Genomic DNA, 13,985 nt, shown 5'->3' on the forward strand with positions numbered 1-13,985 from the left:
CAATGACGATGCGATCCCTGAAAGGTGAGAAAAATAGAACAACTCTAGGTATTCTTCGAGTGTAAGACTGACATCATGCCGTACATGTACTCGCCGCCTGCCCCTTCTCTTTCTCCGCTGTGATTGTTCCTTGCCCGGCTGCCAGTCCTCAGCTGATTCGGGAATGAACTCAGGTGGCCTGAACTGGCTCAGTAAGAGTCATATACCCTCCTCCCGCTCCGCCCCCTGCTCGGTTCCTCATAAGCGTACGTCGCGCTGGGCCGACGCGGGCTCTTGGACGCCCTCCTAGCATCGTCCCTGACCACCACGACAGGGGGGCGCGACGACGTGCGGACCTCGGCCACGGAGCCGCGGCGCGAGTGCGAGTGGTGGTGGTGGTTGCCGCTGTGCCGGCGGCGCGTGCTGGTGGGCTCGACGTCGTGGTACCAGCTCTCGCGCTCCTGGGGCGGCGCGCCGATGTTCATGCAGGACCGGATGATCCAGAGGAGGAGAAGGATACCGACGACGCTGCCGATGACGATGCCTGCGATGGCGCCGCCGCTTAGAGTTGATGCACCGCTTCCGCCACCGCCGCCTGCCGGTGCGGCGGTCACCGTGACGGTGACGGTCGCGGGGGACTGGCGCTTGACGCGGTCGGGCAGTTGAAGAGTGACTGTCGGGGCTAGGTGGGCGGCAGCGTCGCGTGCGAGAGATTGTGCCTGCTCGCTACCACGATGGAAAAGGTGCCCCAGCTGGTTTGGAAGCTCGGAGAGCGCAGCGGGTAAGGGAGCCATGGTTGAAGTGCTGTGCGGCTGGAGAAAGATCACCCAATGCGACACCGATCAAGGGCTGGCCTCTTATATCACAGTTGACGGGCAAGTAGAACCCTGTAAGCAGATTTATTCGCCTCTCGGTAGTGGGAATAAGAGGAGTAAGTTTTGACGGAATAGCCTTGTGGATGTTTTAATACAAAAGGGCCGCAGTGTCGTTGATCGAATGGCGCTGGGCTAGGGCGGGAATATAACGAGATCTCTTGGGCAGCTCCATTGCTTCGGAGCACACCAACATGACCGCATGTGGGTAATCATCATCGCCTGTCAAAGACATGCTCTGCTTGCTCTTAGTCCTTACAGATTCGCGAGTACCCACCAAGGACCGAATGCTCCGCGTGATGACAGGGGCACCCTCTCATTCTAAGATCACTACTTTCTGCACATCATGGCCATTGGTGGAGCAGTCAGGCACGCTATGTATCAATCGGGACCTGAAGCATGTGTGGCAGATAAGTGAGACATGGCGGGCGGCGGGCGCCAGTACGCCGGGCGTAAGCGGGACGAGGCTGGACGGGACGAACCCTCATGGAGGTCTAGTGTATCCAGTCGCGACGTCATAAAGGCATCAAGCAGATGTCAGAGGGTGAGAAGGATGGTCGGGCTAAGAGAGGGGTTGGGTGATACTCGGAGCGATCATCGGCGCCAATGCATGCAATCCCAGTTTTGCGACTTTTCTGGTCGACTCCCAAGCCTGGGCCCAATGAAGTCTGCGCGTCCTCTGCGAGGAGAGGCAAGATGATCGATGACGTCGCCAACTGCATCCAGCCAATTTGCACTTGTACTACTTGTTCGAGTTGAGGCTGGGGCACTATGCTCAGTGGGGATTGGCGCCGTGGTGAACATGCAGGGGTGTCAAGTATCGCGATGCCTGGGTGGTTGGGAATTTACGGATAATGTAGAGATGCAACACTCCCTCCCACAATAGGATACGTCAAATGAAGAGGACGTAGGAAATCCGTAATATCATCTTCTCATCATTGAGTGGCAATTCCTTTATCTGGAGGCAGTACAGAGTGTCTGAGGGTTAAGCGTGCTTCCTGCACATCGTACGTGTAAGTAAAGCTGAATGCTGTTGAAATATTCGTGACTCGTCTTGACCGGGCCGGATCTAAGTTCGGGTGTTTGGCCGAATCTTTGTAATTGGTTAACGCTTCAGACAAGGTAACCAAGGTTATCACATTGGAACGCCCCTGGTCTGGAGCACTCCAAGCCTGCATGGGTCGATCCAGGAACCGACCACAAGAAACCCATTGCCTTCTGACATTGCCATGCTGGAGAGCTGTCCATCAGAAGTCCCGAGATCTAGTCGGCCCCCGGATAATAAACAGTCGTCTTTTCAATCCCACTTTCAAGCGTGGATACAGTGATGCATCATTTGTCATGACTGCTTTTGTCTTGATTCCATTTACATGCTCATGTCTATCTAGCCAAAGTCCAGTCTATGCCTTGTAGGTGACCTCCTTACCCACCACAACAGCCGCGGTATCAGCAATGTCCACAGCCGAAGATGCCAAGTGGAACTCGTACTTTCCGGCGTCGACAACCCACTCATGGCGCCCCTCGTCAAAGTAGGCAAGATCACGTCCGGCAACATCCAAGAGGATATTCTGCTTCTCGCCGGGCTGCAGCCGGACCTTTTGGAACGCAACCAGCGACTTGACCGGATGCTCAGCCGAGTTCTCTGCTTTACCAACATAGATCTGCACCGCAATACCACCAGCGACCTTGCCGGTGTTGGTCACCTCGGCCGACATGATGAAGCCTTCGCTTGACGGCGCAACCTTCAGGTTGCCGAGCTGGAAGGTAGTGTAGGAGAGACCGAAACCGAAGGGGAAGTTGACCTTCTCGCGGGCGATGCGGTCGTAGTGCCTGTAGCCGACAAAGACACCCTCCGCATAGTTGACCTTCAGTTTTCCATTGACGTACTCGCCGGGGAAGTTTCCGTGGGCAGGGGCATCTTCGATATGCTTGGGCAAGCTGACCGGGAGGTGGCCCTCGGGCGTGACAGCGCCGGTCAGAACGTCTGCGATCGCATTACCGCACTCCTGGCCAGAGAACCAGGACTGAACCAGACCGGAAATCTGGTCGAGCCAGGGCATCGCAACTGCCACACCAGTGGAGTTGACAACAATAGTCTGAGGATTAGCACCCGCAACCGCAGCCACAAGCCTGTCCTGGCTACCCTTGCTTGGGAGATGGAAGGAGTCTTGGTCACGTCCCTCAGTCTCCCACTGGGGGTCGTGGCCAGTGAAAACGATCGCAAGGTCGGCCTCCTTGGCAGCCCGGACCGCCTCGCCCTCCAGGTCCGCATCATGCTCCGACTCGAGCATAAATCCCATACGCACGCCGGTGCGGCCCTCGATGATCTTGGAACCAATATTCGTCGGTGGGTGGCTGCGAATACGCAGGCGGTAGGTCTTGCCGGCCTCGAACCTGTGCGTGAACTCGTCCTCATTCATTGACTGGAACAGAGCACCCATGGGATCGTTCGTGTTCCCCTTCTGCTCAAAGATGGTCTGGTCGTCGACGAAGATTTGCGTGGTGCCAAAGCCGGAGGCTGCAATGTAGTGGTTGCCGGTCTCCTTGGGAGTAAAGTCACCGACAATCTCAAGGATCTTCCACATCGTCTCTTGTGAACCAAGCGGGTTGTAGGTCGAGTTGGGGTATGAGTGACGTGTGGAGGTGGGTTCTGATGTGTTGTCCAGGTCGTAGAGGAGGTAGCTGAAGCCGGGTTGGCCATCCAGACCGACAATCTTGCCCTGAGAACCATCTATGGGGATGGGTCTGAGCAGACGTTCTCGGTGCACACCCTTGGCGTACGTAAACTCGACACTATCACCGAGCGCAGCCTGTAGGCCGTCCCAGGGGGTAATCTTGTAATGGGCGTTGACACCAGCACTGCCACCGCCGTTTGTCAAGGCATCCTTGGCTAGACCGATGAGCGCAATCTTTTTGCCTTTGACCTTCTCTTTTGTCAGGGGCAGGACATTGTTTTCGTTCTTCAGCAGGACCATGCCCCTCGCGCCGGCATGCCGGATGAGAACACGATGTTCTGGCCTGTCAACTGCAGTCTCGACCTCGACCTTGTGGTCGGTGTCGAAAGCCTTCAGCTTGTCGAGAAACTCGAAAAGGTTTCTTAGCCGCTCGTTGATGTCCTCCTCGGTCAGCTCGCCGTTCTTGACAGCCTCGAGGACAACCTCAACTTTCCGAACACGTGGTGGACCAGGCATTTCTACCTCCATACCCGCCTTAATACCCTCAGCGACAGAATTAGTACCACCCCAGTCACTGATGACAACCCCCTTCCATCCCCACTCTCCGCGCAGCACTTGGCCCAGGAGCCAGGGGTTGGAGTCACAGTGCACACCGTTGATTTTATTGTAGGCAGTCATGACAGCCCAGGGATTCGCCTCCTTGATAGCAATCTCAAAGGGCCGCAGGTAGATCTCACGCAAAGCCCGCTCGCTGATGGTCTCGTCCACAGTCAGGCGCTCAGTCTCCTGCTCGTTGGCGACAAAGTGCTTGATCGTCGCCGCCAGGCCGAGACTCTGGGCGCCCTGGATCATCTGCGAGGCGAGCTTGCCCGTGAGGAAAGGGTCCTCGCTGTAAGACTCAAAGTTGCGGCCGCCCAGCGGATGCCGGTGGATGCAGACGGTCGGCGCGAGTAGGCATGATGCGCCCTTGCTGCGGCCCTCCTCGGCCAACGCCTTCCCCAATGACCGCGCAATCTCGCGGTCGAAGGAGGCGGCGACACAACTCGCTGCTGGGAAGCAAGCCGCCCGGGTGTTGCCCAGGAAGTCCACACCTCGCGTTCCATTAGGTCCATCCGAAGTCTGGGAGTCGTAGGTCAGCACTGGCTCTTGAGGTGCTGGAAAGCCACAGTACACAAACCTTGATACTCGGAATGCCTTTCTCAGGAATAGCAGCAGTGTCCCAGAAGCTCTGCCCAGCCAAGAGTGTTATCTATCTAATATGTTAGTTCTGCGAGCGTCTTGAGTAAATTTTGAGTCTGGTGCGGCTTACCTTCTCCTCCAAGGTCAACGAGGCAATGAGGGCCTCGATATCCACAGATTTTCCCATTGTGAGTCTACTTCGACAACCTTAAACTTGAAAAGGGTAGCGGGCCAGCTGTAGGTTCGGGATGAAGAAGTGTCTTGAGGTCTAGGTACTGGCGTGGAAGAACACTCGCCATATTTGTCGATATTGCTTCCCCGAACCAGACTGCTGGCACGGCGAAGCCATCCAAGTGGAGCACCCGGGTGGGGATGGCAGTGCGTGAGAGCCGGCAAGGCGCACGGTCATTTCGGGGAACGTTCCGAGAAGCGGATTTTGAGCTTCTGGAACGCACCCTCGCTCAGGTCAATGCATGAGAGCAGTCACATGCATTGACTTAGACGCCGAAATGACTCTGAACCTCCTCTTGGCCTAAAAACACCAACGACGAGGCCATCCATGAGACTGCTGGATTTCCACCGAGGGATTAATGTTTCTCCCCGACCTGATAGGAATCGAGGACCCTCCCCCAGATTTCCAGTCGGGGCCGCCGACTTCCGAAATACCCCACAGGGATAGCCATCGGCTCCGACCCGTCAAAACTACCTTCAATGTTGTCAGAGAACACTCAATTCTACTGATAGATTGATCATAAACATAATGCTACCGTCATTATTTCTCCAACTCTCGTAGATGTGATTTGGAAGACTCCCACGTGAAAGTGTAGTATTCGACTTTGTCTAGCGAAATGGGTTCAGTTCCAGGACAAGACACTGCCGGCAAACGGCCCAACTTCCTCATCATCGTTGCGGATGACCTAGGTTTTAGCGATTGTGGCTGCTTCGGATCCGAGATTCAGACGCCCAATGTCGATAAGCTGGCAGGGGAAGCTGGCTCTCTGCGCTTCACAGAGTTCCATGTCGCAGCAGCCTGCTCACCGACGCGGTCCATGCTTATGACTGGAACGGACCACCACATCGCCGGCCTCGGGCAGCTTCAAGAGTTTACGCGCATGTCCCCAGCTCACTACAATGCGCCGGGCCACGAAGGCTACCTGAATGAATCAGTAGTAGCGCTGCCGGAACTGCTTAAGGAAGGGGGTTATTTGACTCTTATGTCGGGCAAGTGGCACTTGGGACTCAAGCCGGAGCATCACCCTATCAAACGGGGGTTCAGGTTCGTTACTTTGAATGCGTATTTGACAAGCCCCAGAGAGACAAGAACTAATACCAGTGAAAAGCAAATCATTCGCGCTCCTTCCCGGCTGTGCCAACCACTATGGTGAGTGATTAGATCCTCGGATTTCAACATGACCACCAACGGCCCATGCTAATCTGTGTAAAGGATGGGAACCGCAATATGACGATCCCACAAATGAGCCCATCAAGTTCCTAGAGACCTCAACACGTGCCCTGCACGTCGAGGACGAGTACTTCATCAAGGAACTCCCGGAGCCGTGGTACTCCTCCGACGGCTATGCAGACAAGATGATATCCTATCTGCGTGAGCGGAACGACGAGGAAAAGGAGAAGCCGTTCTTCGCGTACCTGCCTTTCAGCGCGCCCCACTGGCCTCTGCAGGCTCCCAAGGAGAGCAGTGACAAATACAGGGGCATGTACGCCGATGGCCCGGAAGCCCTGCGGAACCGCCGCGTGCAGCGCCTCAAGGACCTGGGCCTTGTGGCGCCCGACGTCAAGCCGCACAATGTGGTCGTCACGCCGGGCGAGCAAGCTGACTGGGACACGCTCGACGAAGAGACTCGCGCAAAGTCTGCCCGTGCCATGGAGGTCTACGCCGGCATGGTGGACAGAATGGACTGGAACATTGGCCGTGTGGTAGACTATCTCAAGGAGACGGGAGAGTACGACAACACCTTTGTCTTGTTCATGTCTGACAACGGGGCTGAGGGTGCCTCTTTTGAAGCGATTCCGATCATGGGGACCAACATCTCGTCGCACATCGCCAAGTACTACAACAACAGCCTCGACAACATCGGCAACGGCGACTCCTTCGTCTGGTACGGCTCCCGCTGGGCGCAGGCCGCCACCGCCCCGAGTCGTCTGTTCAAGATGTTCTCCACCGAGGGCGGCTGCCGCGTGCCCCTGGTCGTCAAGCCTCCCAAGCGCAGTGCCCAACAAGCCGCCGCAGCACCCATCATCACCGACGCCTTCTGCACGGTCATGGACCTGGTCCCCACGGTCCTCGAGATGGCCGGCCTCGAGCACCCAGGCAGCACCTACAAGGGCAAGCCCATCGCCATGCTCCGCGGCCGCAGCTGGGCGCCCTTCCTCGACACGCTGGCCACAAGTACTACGTCAGGCACTGCCGCGTCGGCAGGCAGACAGCCCATCCACGCGCCCGACTACGTCGCTGGGTTCGAGATCGCTGGGTCGGGCGCCCTGCGCCGCGGCGACTTCAAGATCACGTTCGTGCCCGCGCCACGTGGCCCGCAAAAGTGGGAGCTGTTCAACGTCCGCGAGGACCCGGGCGAGACCAACGACCTGCGCGAGCAGATGCCCGAGCTGTTCCGGGAGCTCCTGGCGTGCTGGGACGAGTACAAGAAGGAGGTCGGCGTAGTGGGCCTGGCCGGCGAGTTCAAGCGGCCGACGCCGGGAGACCCGTCGTTTGCAGTCGATGAATTTGCCGACCCGCTGGGGTGGATCAAGTACATAGGGAGGCCGGAGATTACTCCTGATAGGTTGAAGGGAGTCATCCCTGATAAGGTGCGGTAGCTGCATCGGGTTGATTTGGTGAGCCAGCTCGCGAGCATTTACTTGTTATGTTATATCATGCCACTCAAAGTCACTCATAGAACTTGATGCATCAATGTATTCTGTATCCAAGATTCATCAAGCACTACTCCTGGCCACGCACAAGCCTTACTCCAGCCCATCTCCAGGATAACCACCCCAGACATGCTCACTGGCAGTCCTTCCCCAAGTCAAGAACTCCGACATCTCGTCAGCAAGCCGCATATACGACCCTGGGGAGAGTGTCTCCATAGGCGAACCGCCGAGATCGGCAAAGTCTCCCTGGAAGAATGATTGATCCTCTGGATACATAGGAATGGGCTCATGGTGTGCGTGGATGACGGGCAGCGTGCTTGAGTCCAGAATGTTCGGAATTGGGGCCATCTGGTGTTGTTGCTGATGCAGAATACTACCAGAGGGCGACGATCCTTGGTGCAGTGCTGTGGTCGGACTGGCGCCGAAGATAATGGGCGGCTGGCGGGACAAATCGGCTGTCCTGCTGGCTTCGCTTGTTGCCGTCTCGCTGGGCGAGCTTGCGCTAGCTGCACGCTCCTCCATCTTCGATCTCGCCAGCCGTAGGATGCTGATAGCCGAGAGGTGGTTGGCCGTATCAGGACCCGTGATATCGACGCCTTGTGTTGTAGGGCTATGCAGAGGTCAGTGATCAGTGTCATCCAAGTTGGCATGATGCTAGAAGAATGGTCTTACCTCGACCTCCGACTCTGACCCCATTCTAGAGCGATAGAATGGAAGCCGAAGCGCGTCAACAGGGGCATCAGTGTGCGTCGCTAGGGACAAATACGGTCAGCAAAAAAGCAGTCACCGGCCAGGCAGGCTGAGTAAACATACGTGCATGACGGTTGCATCTCTTCCCTTCCTCGAGATGAGCCGTATGTTTGTCCGTATGTCCTCTTCTATTCTCCTCCTCTCCTTAGTGTGGCCCGTGATGCCAGCCACCGCCGTGTCCACAATCTGAATCTTGGTCGCCTCGAATGCAGCAACATAACAGAAAGCGTCCTCAAAAGCCCTGTCGGCATGTGAAAGACCGAGGCGTATGATCCGTGTAACTTCGTCTGCATGGTATCGGGCCCGGCGTTGAACCTGTGCCCTGAACTCTCCAGGGGCGTTCCGGAAGGCGTTTGCAAGGGGAAAGTTGAAACCGGGTAGGGCAACTCTCGTTAGGTCCGTGACCGCAAGGTGATAACCAAGATGCAGGAAGAATATGGAGCTCAGGACATTCATCTCCTTGTGGATGTAGGCTCGAGTCTCGTCTAGCAGGAGATTTTCTGGCAAATTTTGGTACCATCTGCCTATCCGGTCAATGAGGGAGAGAAATTCTGAACCAGAAATCCAAGGATCTGTGGAAAGTCGATGTTTCCTGAGCATTCTAAGGAGCAGTCAGTTTTAGTAACGAAAGTTAGGAGACGGAGATGGAGGAGCTCATACTTGAGTACCTGACCTCTGAGCCAGAAGATATGGACTATGTGAGCCCGCATATTCAAGCGCCCCGACATGGCAGGGTCGTCGAATATTTCCATAGTTGGAAGACTCGATGTATCTGGGATTACCTGCGACAGGAAGTCGTGGTCTGACAAAGGCAGAGGGATGGGCGGATACGTTTGCCAATTGAGATTCGGCTCGACCCCTGACCCGACCGTCTGATCGAGAATAAAACAAGACCACACGAGTCGCCTTTGAGATTCATATCTTGTGGCTTCTTCGCAGGTTCGTGGGACAACCGTGTGACTGGGATCATCAAGGCCCAGGAGTCGGACCAAGCGATAGCAGCAGCCGACAAGTTGAAAGATAACTTCGTAGTTGTCTGCCACAAAGCCATAATCACAGACCAGAACCATGGCCTGAAAACGGGTTTAGTCCAAGGTTCATGTCTGACATGGAGAAAGGATGGATATACACACCATAAGGTTGTCTAATGAAGGCTTTTTGATGCCCTCGAGCACCAGATCCTCTGCTCTATCAGCCCATTGCCGTCCAGGAACAACGCCCGAGAAGGCATGGCGTTGGCGATCGGTGTCGTCGATATACAAGCACCTATGGATTAACTCGGTCAACTGGCTTGCCTTTGACGCCTTGTGTGATGATCATGGCTTCTTACCTAGCCCCGAAAGCACATATAATGTAGATGAGCGCATCACCATAATCCTCGACTAGTGTTCCCCGATCAAACGAGTGCATGAAGGACGGAGGGTGAATGAAGCCTGTGCATCGTAACTGATGGACGCGGGAGAAGAACAAGTCGATAAGCTTTTTGAGAGATGATTTCTCAGTAGGTAAGCGCGCGTCGTAGAGCCTGGTTTGCTCGTCAGCGGCTGCGATCATGAAAGCCACGGTGGGAAGCTGATCAAGCTTACCATTGGAAGTCATTGGCCACCTGCTCAAGCTCCGCATCCTGGGCAAAGTTGACATGTGTGGACAGTTTCCTGTTGACGAGCGTTACAGGCGACGGTGAATTCTGCATACTGGATGGTGGCAGCGGCGTCGAGCTCTCATCATCGCTGATGGGCTTGTACTTGTCCGGGTAGACACAAGGGATCCGGCGCTGTTGACAGCGTAGACACGTCGGCCGCGTCTTGGAACACCGGGTCTTGGACTTGTGGCAGGCCTCGCAGGAACCCACTCTGCGCTTCTCGACACCAGAGGCTCTGAAGATGCCGCTCACAGACGACTGCAGCTCATCTTGCGATAAGTGAGCTTCGGGGGAGCCATAACCTGGACAGCGAAGGCGCAGGCGGTTGCATGCGCGACAGGTCGGCAGTGTCCGATCACACTTTACCTGGGGTGAGTGTAAGCAGCTAGTCGTTTCATGCAAAATGGGAGGCACTCCTTCCTTACCTTTCGGGAGCGACAGACGAGACAGGCTGTGGGCATTGGCTCTTATTAGCTGCGACTGTCTCAACATGGAGGTGCGAGTCCGGGTGCCTACATGTGGTGGCTCGGACAGCATGAGCAAGGTCTCCACCCTCTTCGGTGCTCGGTGCCGATGCCATGGGTCTGGTATTCGTTCAGCCAATGTCTGTCGGCGCGCACGTTGCGAGGTGGCTGCCGGGGTTGCAGTGTCTTTCCTCTGTCTGGGGAGATTGCGGGGCCGCTCCCCGGATCTCTTATGAAGCGGCGCAGTTCTGGTGGGTGATTTTCTTCAAGGAAGAGATCGGGGATTGTTTTTGGAGAAATCTGTTTGTTTGGAGTCAACGGAAGTCGCTGTCTCTCAGCCCAGCTAGGTCATGGCGAGTGGGTCTCCCACGCGCGCAGATGTGATGGAGCCTCATCATCGCTGACCAATGAAGTCGGGGGCTCGGTGAGCTCCGAGTCAGGTCCTTGCTCCTCCCCATACGTTGGCAACGACGGGAGGTATCCTGCCTTGCCTGCAAAGGGATAGGACCACTTACAAGCATTACATGGACGCCGGCGCTTGATTGCTCTCAAGACATACCAACACAGGATTTACGGGATACACAGGCTACAAAGACACAACACCTCACTCAGGACTGCAACTCAAATCATAGACACGCATGTCAAAAGATCGCATTCCATCCCTTTCAGACAACTACATATTTATATGAAGGGACTAGTATTCGCTGGTGTCGCCATTGCCATGGGGTCTTTGTTCACCGATGAAAGTTTGCCTGTTGTATTGATGCCCTTGCCTGGATGACTGCCTGAAACACTCTGCTAGCGAAATGATGCCTGGGTGCGCTCAAGGGGTGAAATGCGAGAAAGAAATACGCGAATAACGCCGTAGACATGCCATGGACTCGGTTCCATGCCGGAGACTCGGCTCCATCCCGACTCCAGGCATCATGTTTGTGGCAATCATGAAATGCGATCCGTCAAGTGAGAGAGAATGGGTAGACTCGAGGGTCCAACACCACCATCAAAGGGTTCCGTATAATTAGTACAAAGGGGAAGAAGGGTGGATGACACATCGCGGTCATAGTCGTTTGTTCGTGATTCAGTATGTGATGTACAGTGGTCAAGCTCGCAGGTCCGGTCGTAAAGCCAGAATTGGTTCTACTGGTCTAAACGACCCTGCGGCTGCCATCCGTTCAGGTACGCCATAAGACCCATGCCAAAGATGACGACGCCCAACATAGAGGCGTACGGCATACCGTGTATGAAGACGGGATCGGATGCCTGCAGGGCTTGGGTCTGAGGCGTCGGCGTGATGGTGTTGGCCCTTGATAAGGTAGGGTATTCTTCGGCGGGGTCAGCAGGCGATTCCTTCTCTGCCGGACCGGATTCCGAGGCCCCATCAACGGCCGACACATCAGGATTTGCCGGCGACGAGATGACAACTCCTTTGCGACCAACGGAAGAGGATCGTGTCCTTTCTTTCGCCTTCCTGCGAGCCTCCTCCTCGTCACGCCGCCTGATCTCAGCGACCATCTCAGAAAGTGTTTTCCTATCCTCGTCACGCTCGGCCTCGGCCTTCTCAGCCCGCTTGCGGAATTCTTCCACCAGATCTTTCAGGCCCTTCACCTCTGCGACCATGGCATCAATGCGCGCTTGCATGGCTTCTGTCGGTTCTGACGGCGTCTCGGTTGCTGCTGTGTGAGTGGCATCGTCGTCAGCAGCAGAGGTTGACTCGGCCGCAGCCACAGCGATCTTCTCTTCTAAGGCGGGAGTGGTGTCCGGGCTCACTGCAGCGCCATTCGCCTCCTTAGTTGACGCCGCATCCTCCAATAGTTTCACCTGCTCCTCTGCAGACTCGCGCCTCTGTCGCTCTTCTTGATACTTCTTTTCAAGTTCTTTCATGCGAGCGTGATGGTTGTCAATCTCCTTCCGAGCGCTGTCCAAGGCCTCCGTGAGCTGCAGGATCTGGCTCGTGTTGTCGGGACGGACGGGCGACGCGGTTTGAGGCGGGGCCTTCGGTCGTTCGGTTGTTCCTCGTTTTAATGAGGGGACATCGGGCTTCTCAGGAAGGGGTTGCTGAGGAGGAGGCGCAGGGGGTTCAGAGAAGCGCGCCTTGGGGTCCGGCCGGAAGGGGAGCGCATTGCCATTAACTAGGTGCGACTTGGGCGGCTCGGGGACCTCGGGCTTTTGTTCGTTCTTGATGTCTTCTTTGGAGAGGAGGGCGTGGATAAATCGGTTGGTGCGTGATAGGTCTTCTGCTTGCAAGCGGGCATTACGCATCTCTTGCTGTTGGGAATTGTCAGTATCGTATTCAGGATTCATTCGGAGTCAGGGCGAGGTAGTAGGACTTACGTGAAGCTTCTTCACAATAGCCTCGGTAGACGGCTGGGTCAGAAACAGCCCCCCTCTCTGCATAGCCATGCCGTTGACTTGGCCATTCATATTCCCACCAAGACCTAGCCGACCGCCTGGCCCCATAGACGCTTGACTGGAAGTCCTGCCACGAAACTGGCCACCCATTTGCTGCATCATCGGGTTGGTCGGGTCCAGGTCCCCAAAACTCATGTCCAGTAGGTTGCTTGAAGGGTTCAGGAACCCGGCGTGTTCAACTTTAGCTGCCACTTTGTGGTGTACAACGGACTTTTGATCCTCGCTAACAATATCGATGCCGAGTTCCAGGTGGTCAGAGGTTTGCAACTCGTGTGGTTCGGACTCGCGATTCTCGGCGGAGAGGCGGGTGCCGTTGACAAAAGTACCGTTGGATGACTTGATATCCCGAATCCAAATCTTGCCTTGTCGATCTGCCCAGATCTCTGCGTGTTGCCTGGACAGCACTTTACTGTCAAAGAAACCGTTGACGGGTGTGGGCACAGTTTTGGCGTTGGTCTGACGACCTATCCGTAGAGTTTCGGGAAGAAAAGGCACCGAGATGGTTTTGCGTTCAAATGTTCCGTTGAGCGACAGAAGATAGAGAACAGGCTGGCCCGCGGCGAGGGGATCGGCCATGGGCCTCGCCATACCGCCCTGGGCGCTCATCTGGCCTTGCGGGGGCAGGAAACTCGAAGGTTGATGGACAGAGTTAACACCGTTGATGCCCCCCATCATCTGCGGCCGGCCGGCAGGCATTCTGGCGAAGTCGGGCTGGGTGTCCGGTTTCTGCGTAGGCCATTGCGAGCCCTTTGGCGGCGGCCGCTTGCGCGTGTTGGCATTCGGCCAGCCGCTCAGGTCCCCCGCTGCCGAGACTTGGGCGCCGTTGGTAGAGCCGTTGGAAGATACCAGGGTAGAGGAGGAGGATGTGGACGAGTTGGAAGAGATGGAGGAGGATGAGTTGGTTCGCTGGATGGTTTTGCGCGTCGCAAACATGCCTCGTGGGTCGTCTGAGTTGATAGAATTGAGCGACTGCCCACCATTAACACCCCATTGCGGCCGGTTGAGATTCGATAGGCTCGGAGGATTTGCTACCGCAGTCATGGAGAACGCTTCTGGGGAAGTCCCGACGATGGAAATGGGATGTGTGGATGGAGGACGTGGCTACCGTGTTGGCGCGTGGTCGACTGAA

At 56.0% G+C, this 13,985-nt stretch overlaps 5 protein-coding genes across 5 annotated transcripts; 1 reads left to right on the plus strand and 4 right to left on the minus strand.

The window, feature by feature from the left end:
- Window positions 1–188: 188 nt before the first annotated feature.
- On the minus strand, window positions 189–773 carry E0L32_007972 (uncharacterized protein; the record flags this gene model as incomplete). Its single annotated transcript, XM_031142773.1, has 1 exon — window positions 189–773. The coding sequence occupies one exon, from the start codon at window positions 771–773 to the stop codon at window positions 189–191; it is 585 nt and encodes a 194-aa protein (XP_030992822.1).
- A 1,478-nt stretch (window positions 774–2,251) lies between these two features.
- E0L32_007973 (uncharacterized protein) lies at window positions 2,252–4,892 on the minus strand (the record flags this gene model as incomplete). The annotated part of the gene is made up of 3 exons (XM_031142775.1): window positions 2,252–4,645; window positions 4,704–4,775; window positions 4,836–4,892. 3 exons carry the CDS (start codon window positions 4,890–4,892, stop codon window positions 2,252–2,254), a joined length of 2,523 nt encoding a protein of 840 aa, XP_030992823.1.
- A 661-nt stretch (window positions 4,893–5,553) lies between these two features.
- E0L32_007974 (uncharacterized protein) lies at window positions 5,554–7,537 on the plus strand (the record flags this gene model as incomplete). The annotated part of the gene is made up of 3 exons (XM_031142776.1): window positions 5,554–5,981; window positions 6,046–6,086; window positions 6,150–7,537. 3 exons carry the CDS (start codon window positions 5,554–5,556, stop codon window positions 7,535–7,537), a joined length of 1,857 nt encoding a protein of 618 aa, XP_030992824.1.
- Window positions 7,538–7,684: 147 nt separating this feature from the next.
- E0L32_007975 (uncharacterized protein) lies at window positions 7,685–10,034 on the minus strand (the record flags this gene model as incomplete). Its single annotated transcript, XM_031142777.1, has 7 exons — window positions 7,685–8,201; window positions 8,264–8,343; window positions 8,405–8,942; window positions 9,002–9,414; window positions 9,475–9,607; window positions 9,672–9,866; window positions 9,928–10,034. 7 exons carry the CDS (start codon window positions 10,032–10,034, stop codon window positions 7,685–7,687), a joined length of 1,983 nt encoding a protein of 660 aa, XP_030992825.1.
- A 1,550-nt stretch (window positions 10,035–11,584) lies between these two features.
- On the minus strand, window positions 11,585–13,897 carry E0L32_007976 (uncharacterized protein; the record flags this gene model as incomplete). Its single annotated transcript, XM_031142778.1, has 2 exons — window positions 11,585–12,712; window positions 12,779–13,897. The coding sequence occupies 2 exons, from the start codon at window positions 13,895–13,897 to the stop codon at window positions 11,585–11,587; spliced, it is 2,247 nt and encodes a 748-aa protein (XP_030992826.1).
- Between the last annotated feature and the right edge of the window lie 88 nt (window positions 13,898–13,985).

Source organism: Thyridium curvatum (genome assembly GCF_004353045.1).
Source record: "Thyridium curvatum strain D216 chromosome Unknown NODE_50_length_306471_cov_79.392670, whole genome shotgun sequence".
NCBI classification, from domain to species: domain Eukaryota; kingdom Fungi; phylum Ascomycota; class Sordariomycetes; order Thyridiales; family Thyridiaceae; genus Thyridium; species Thyridium curvatum.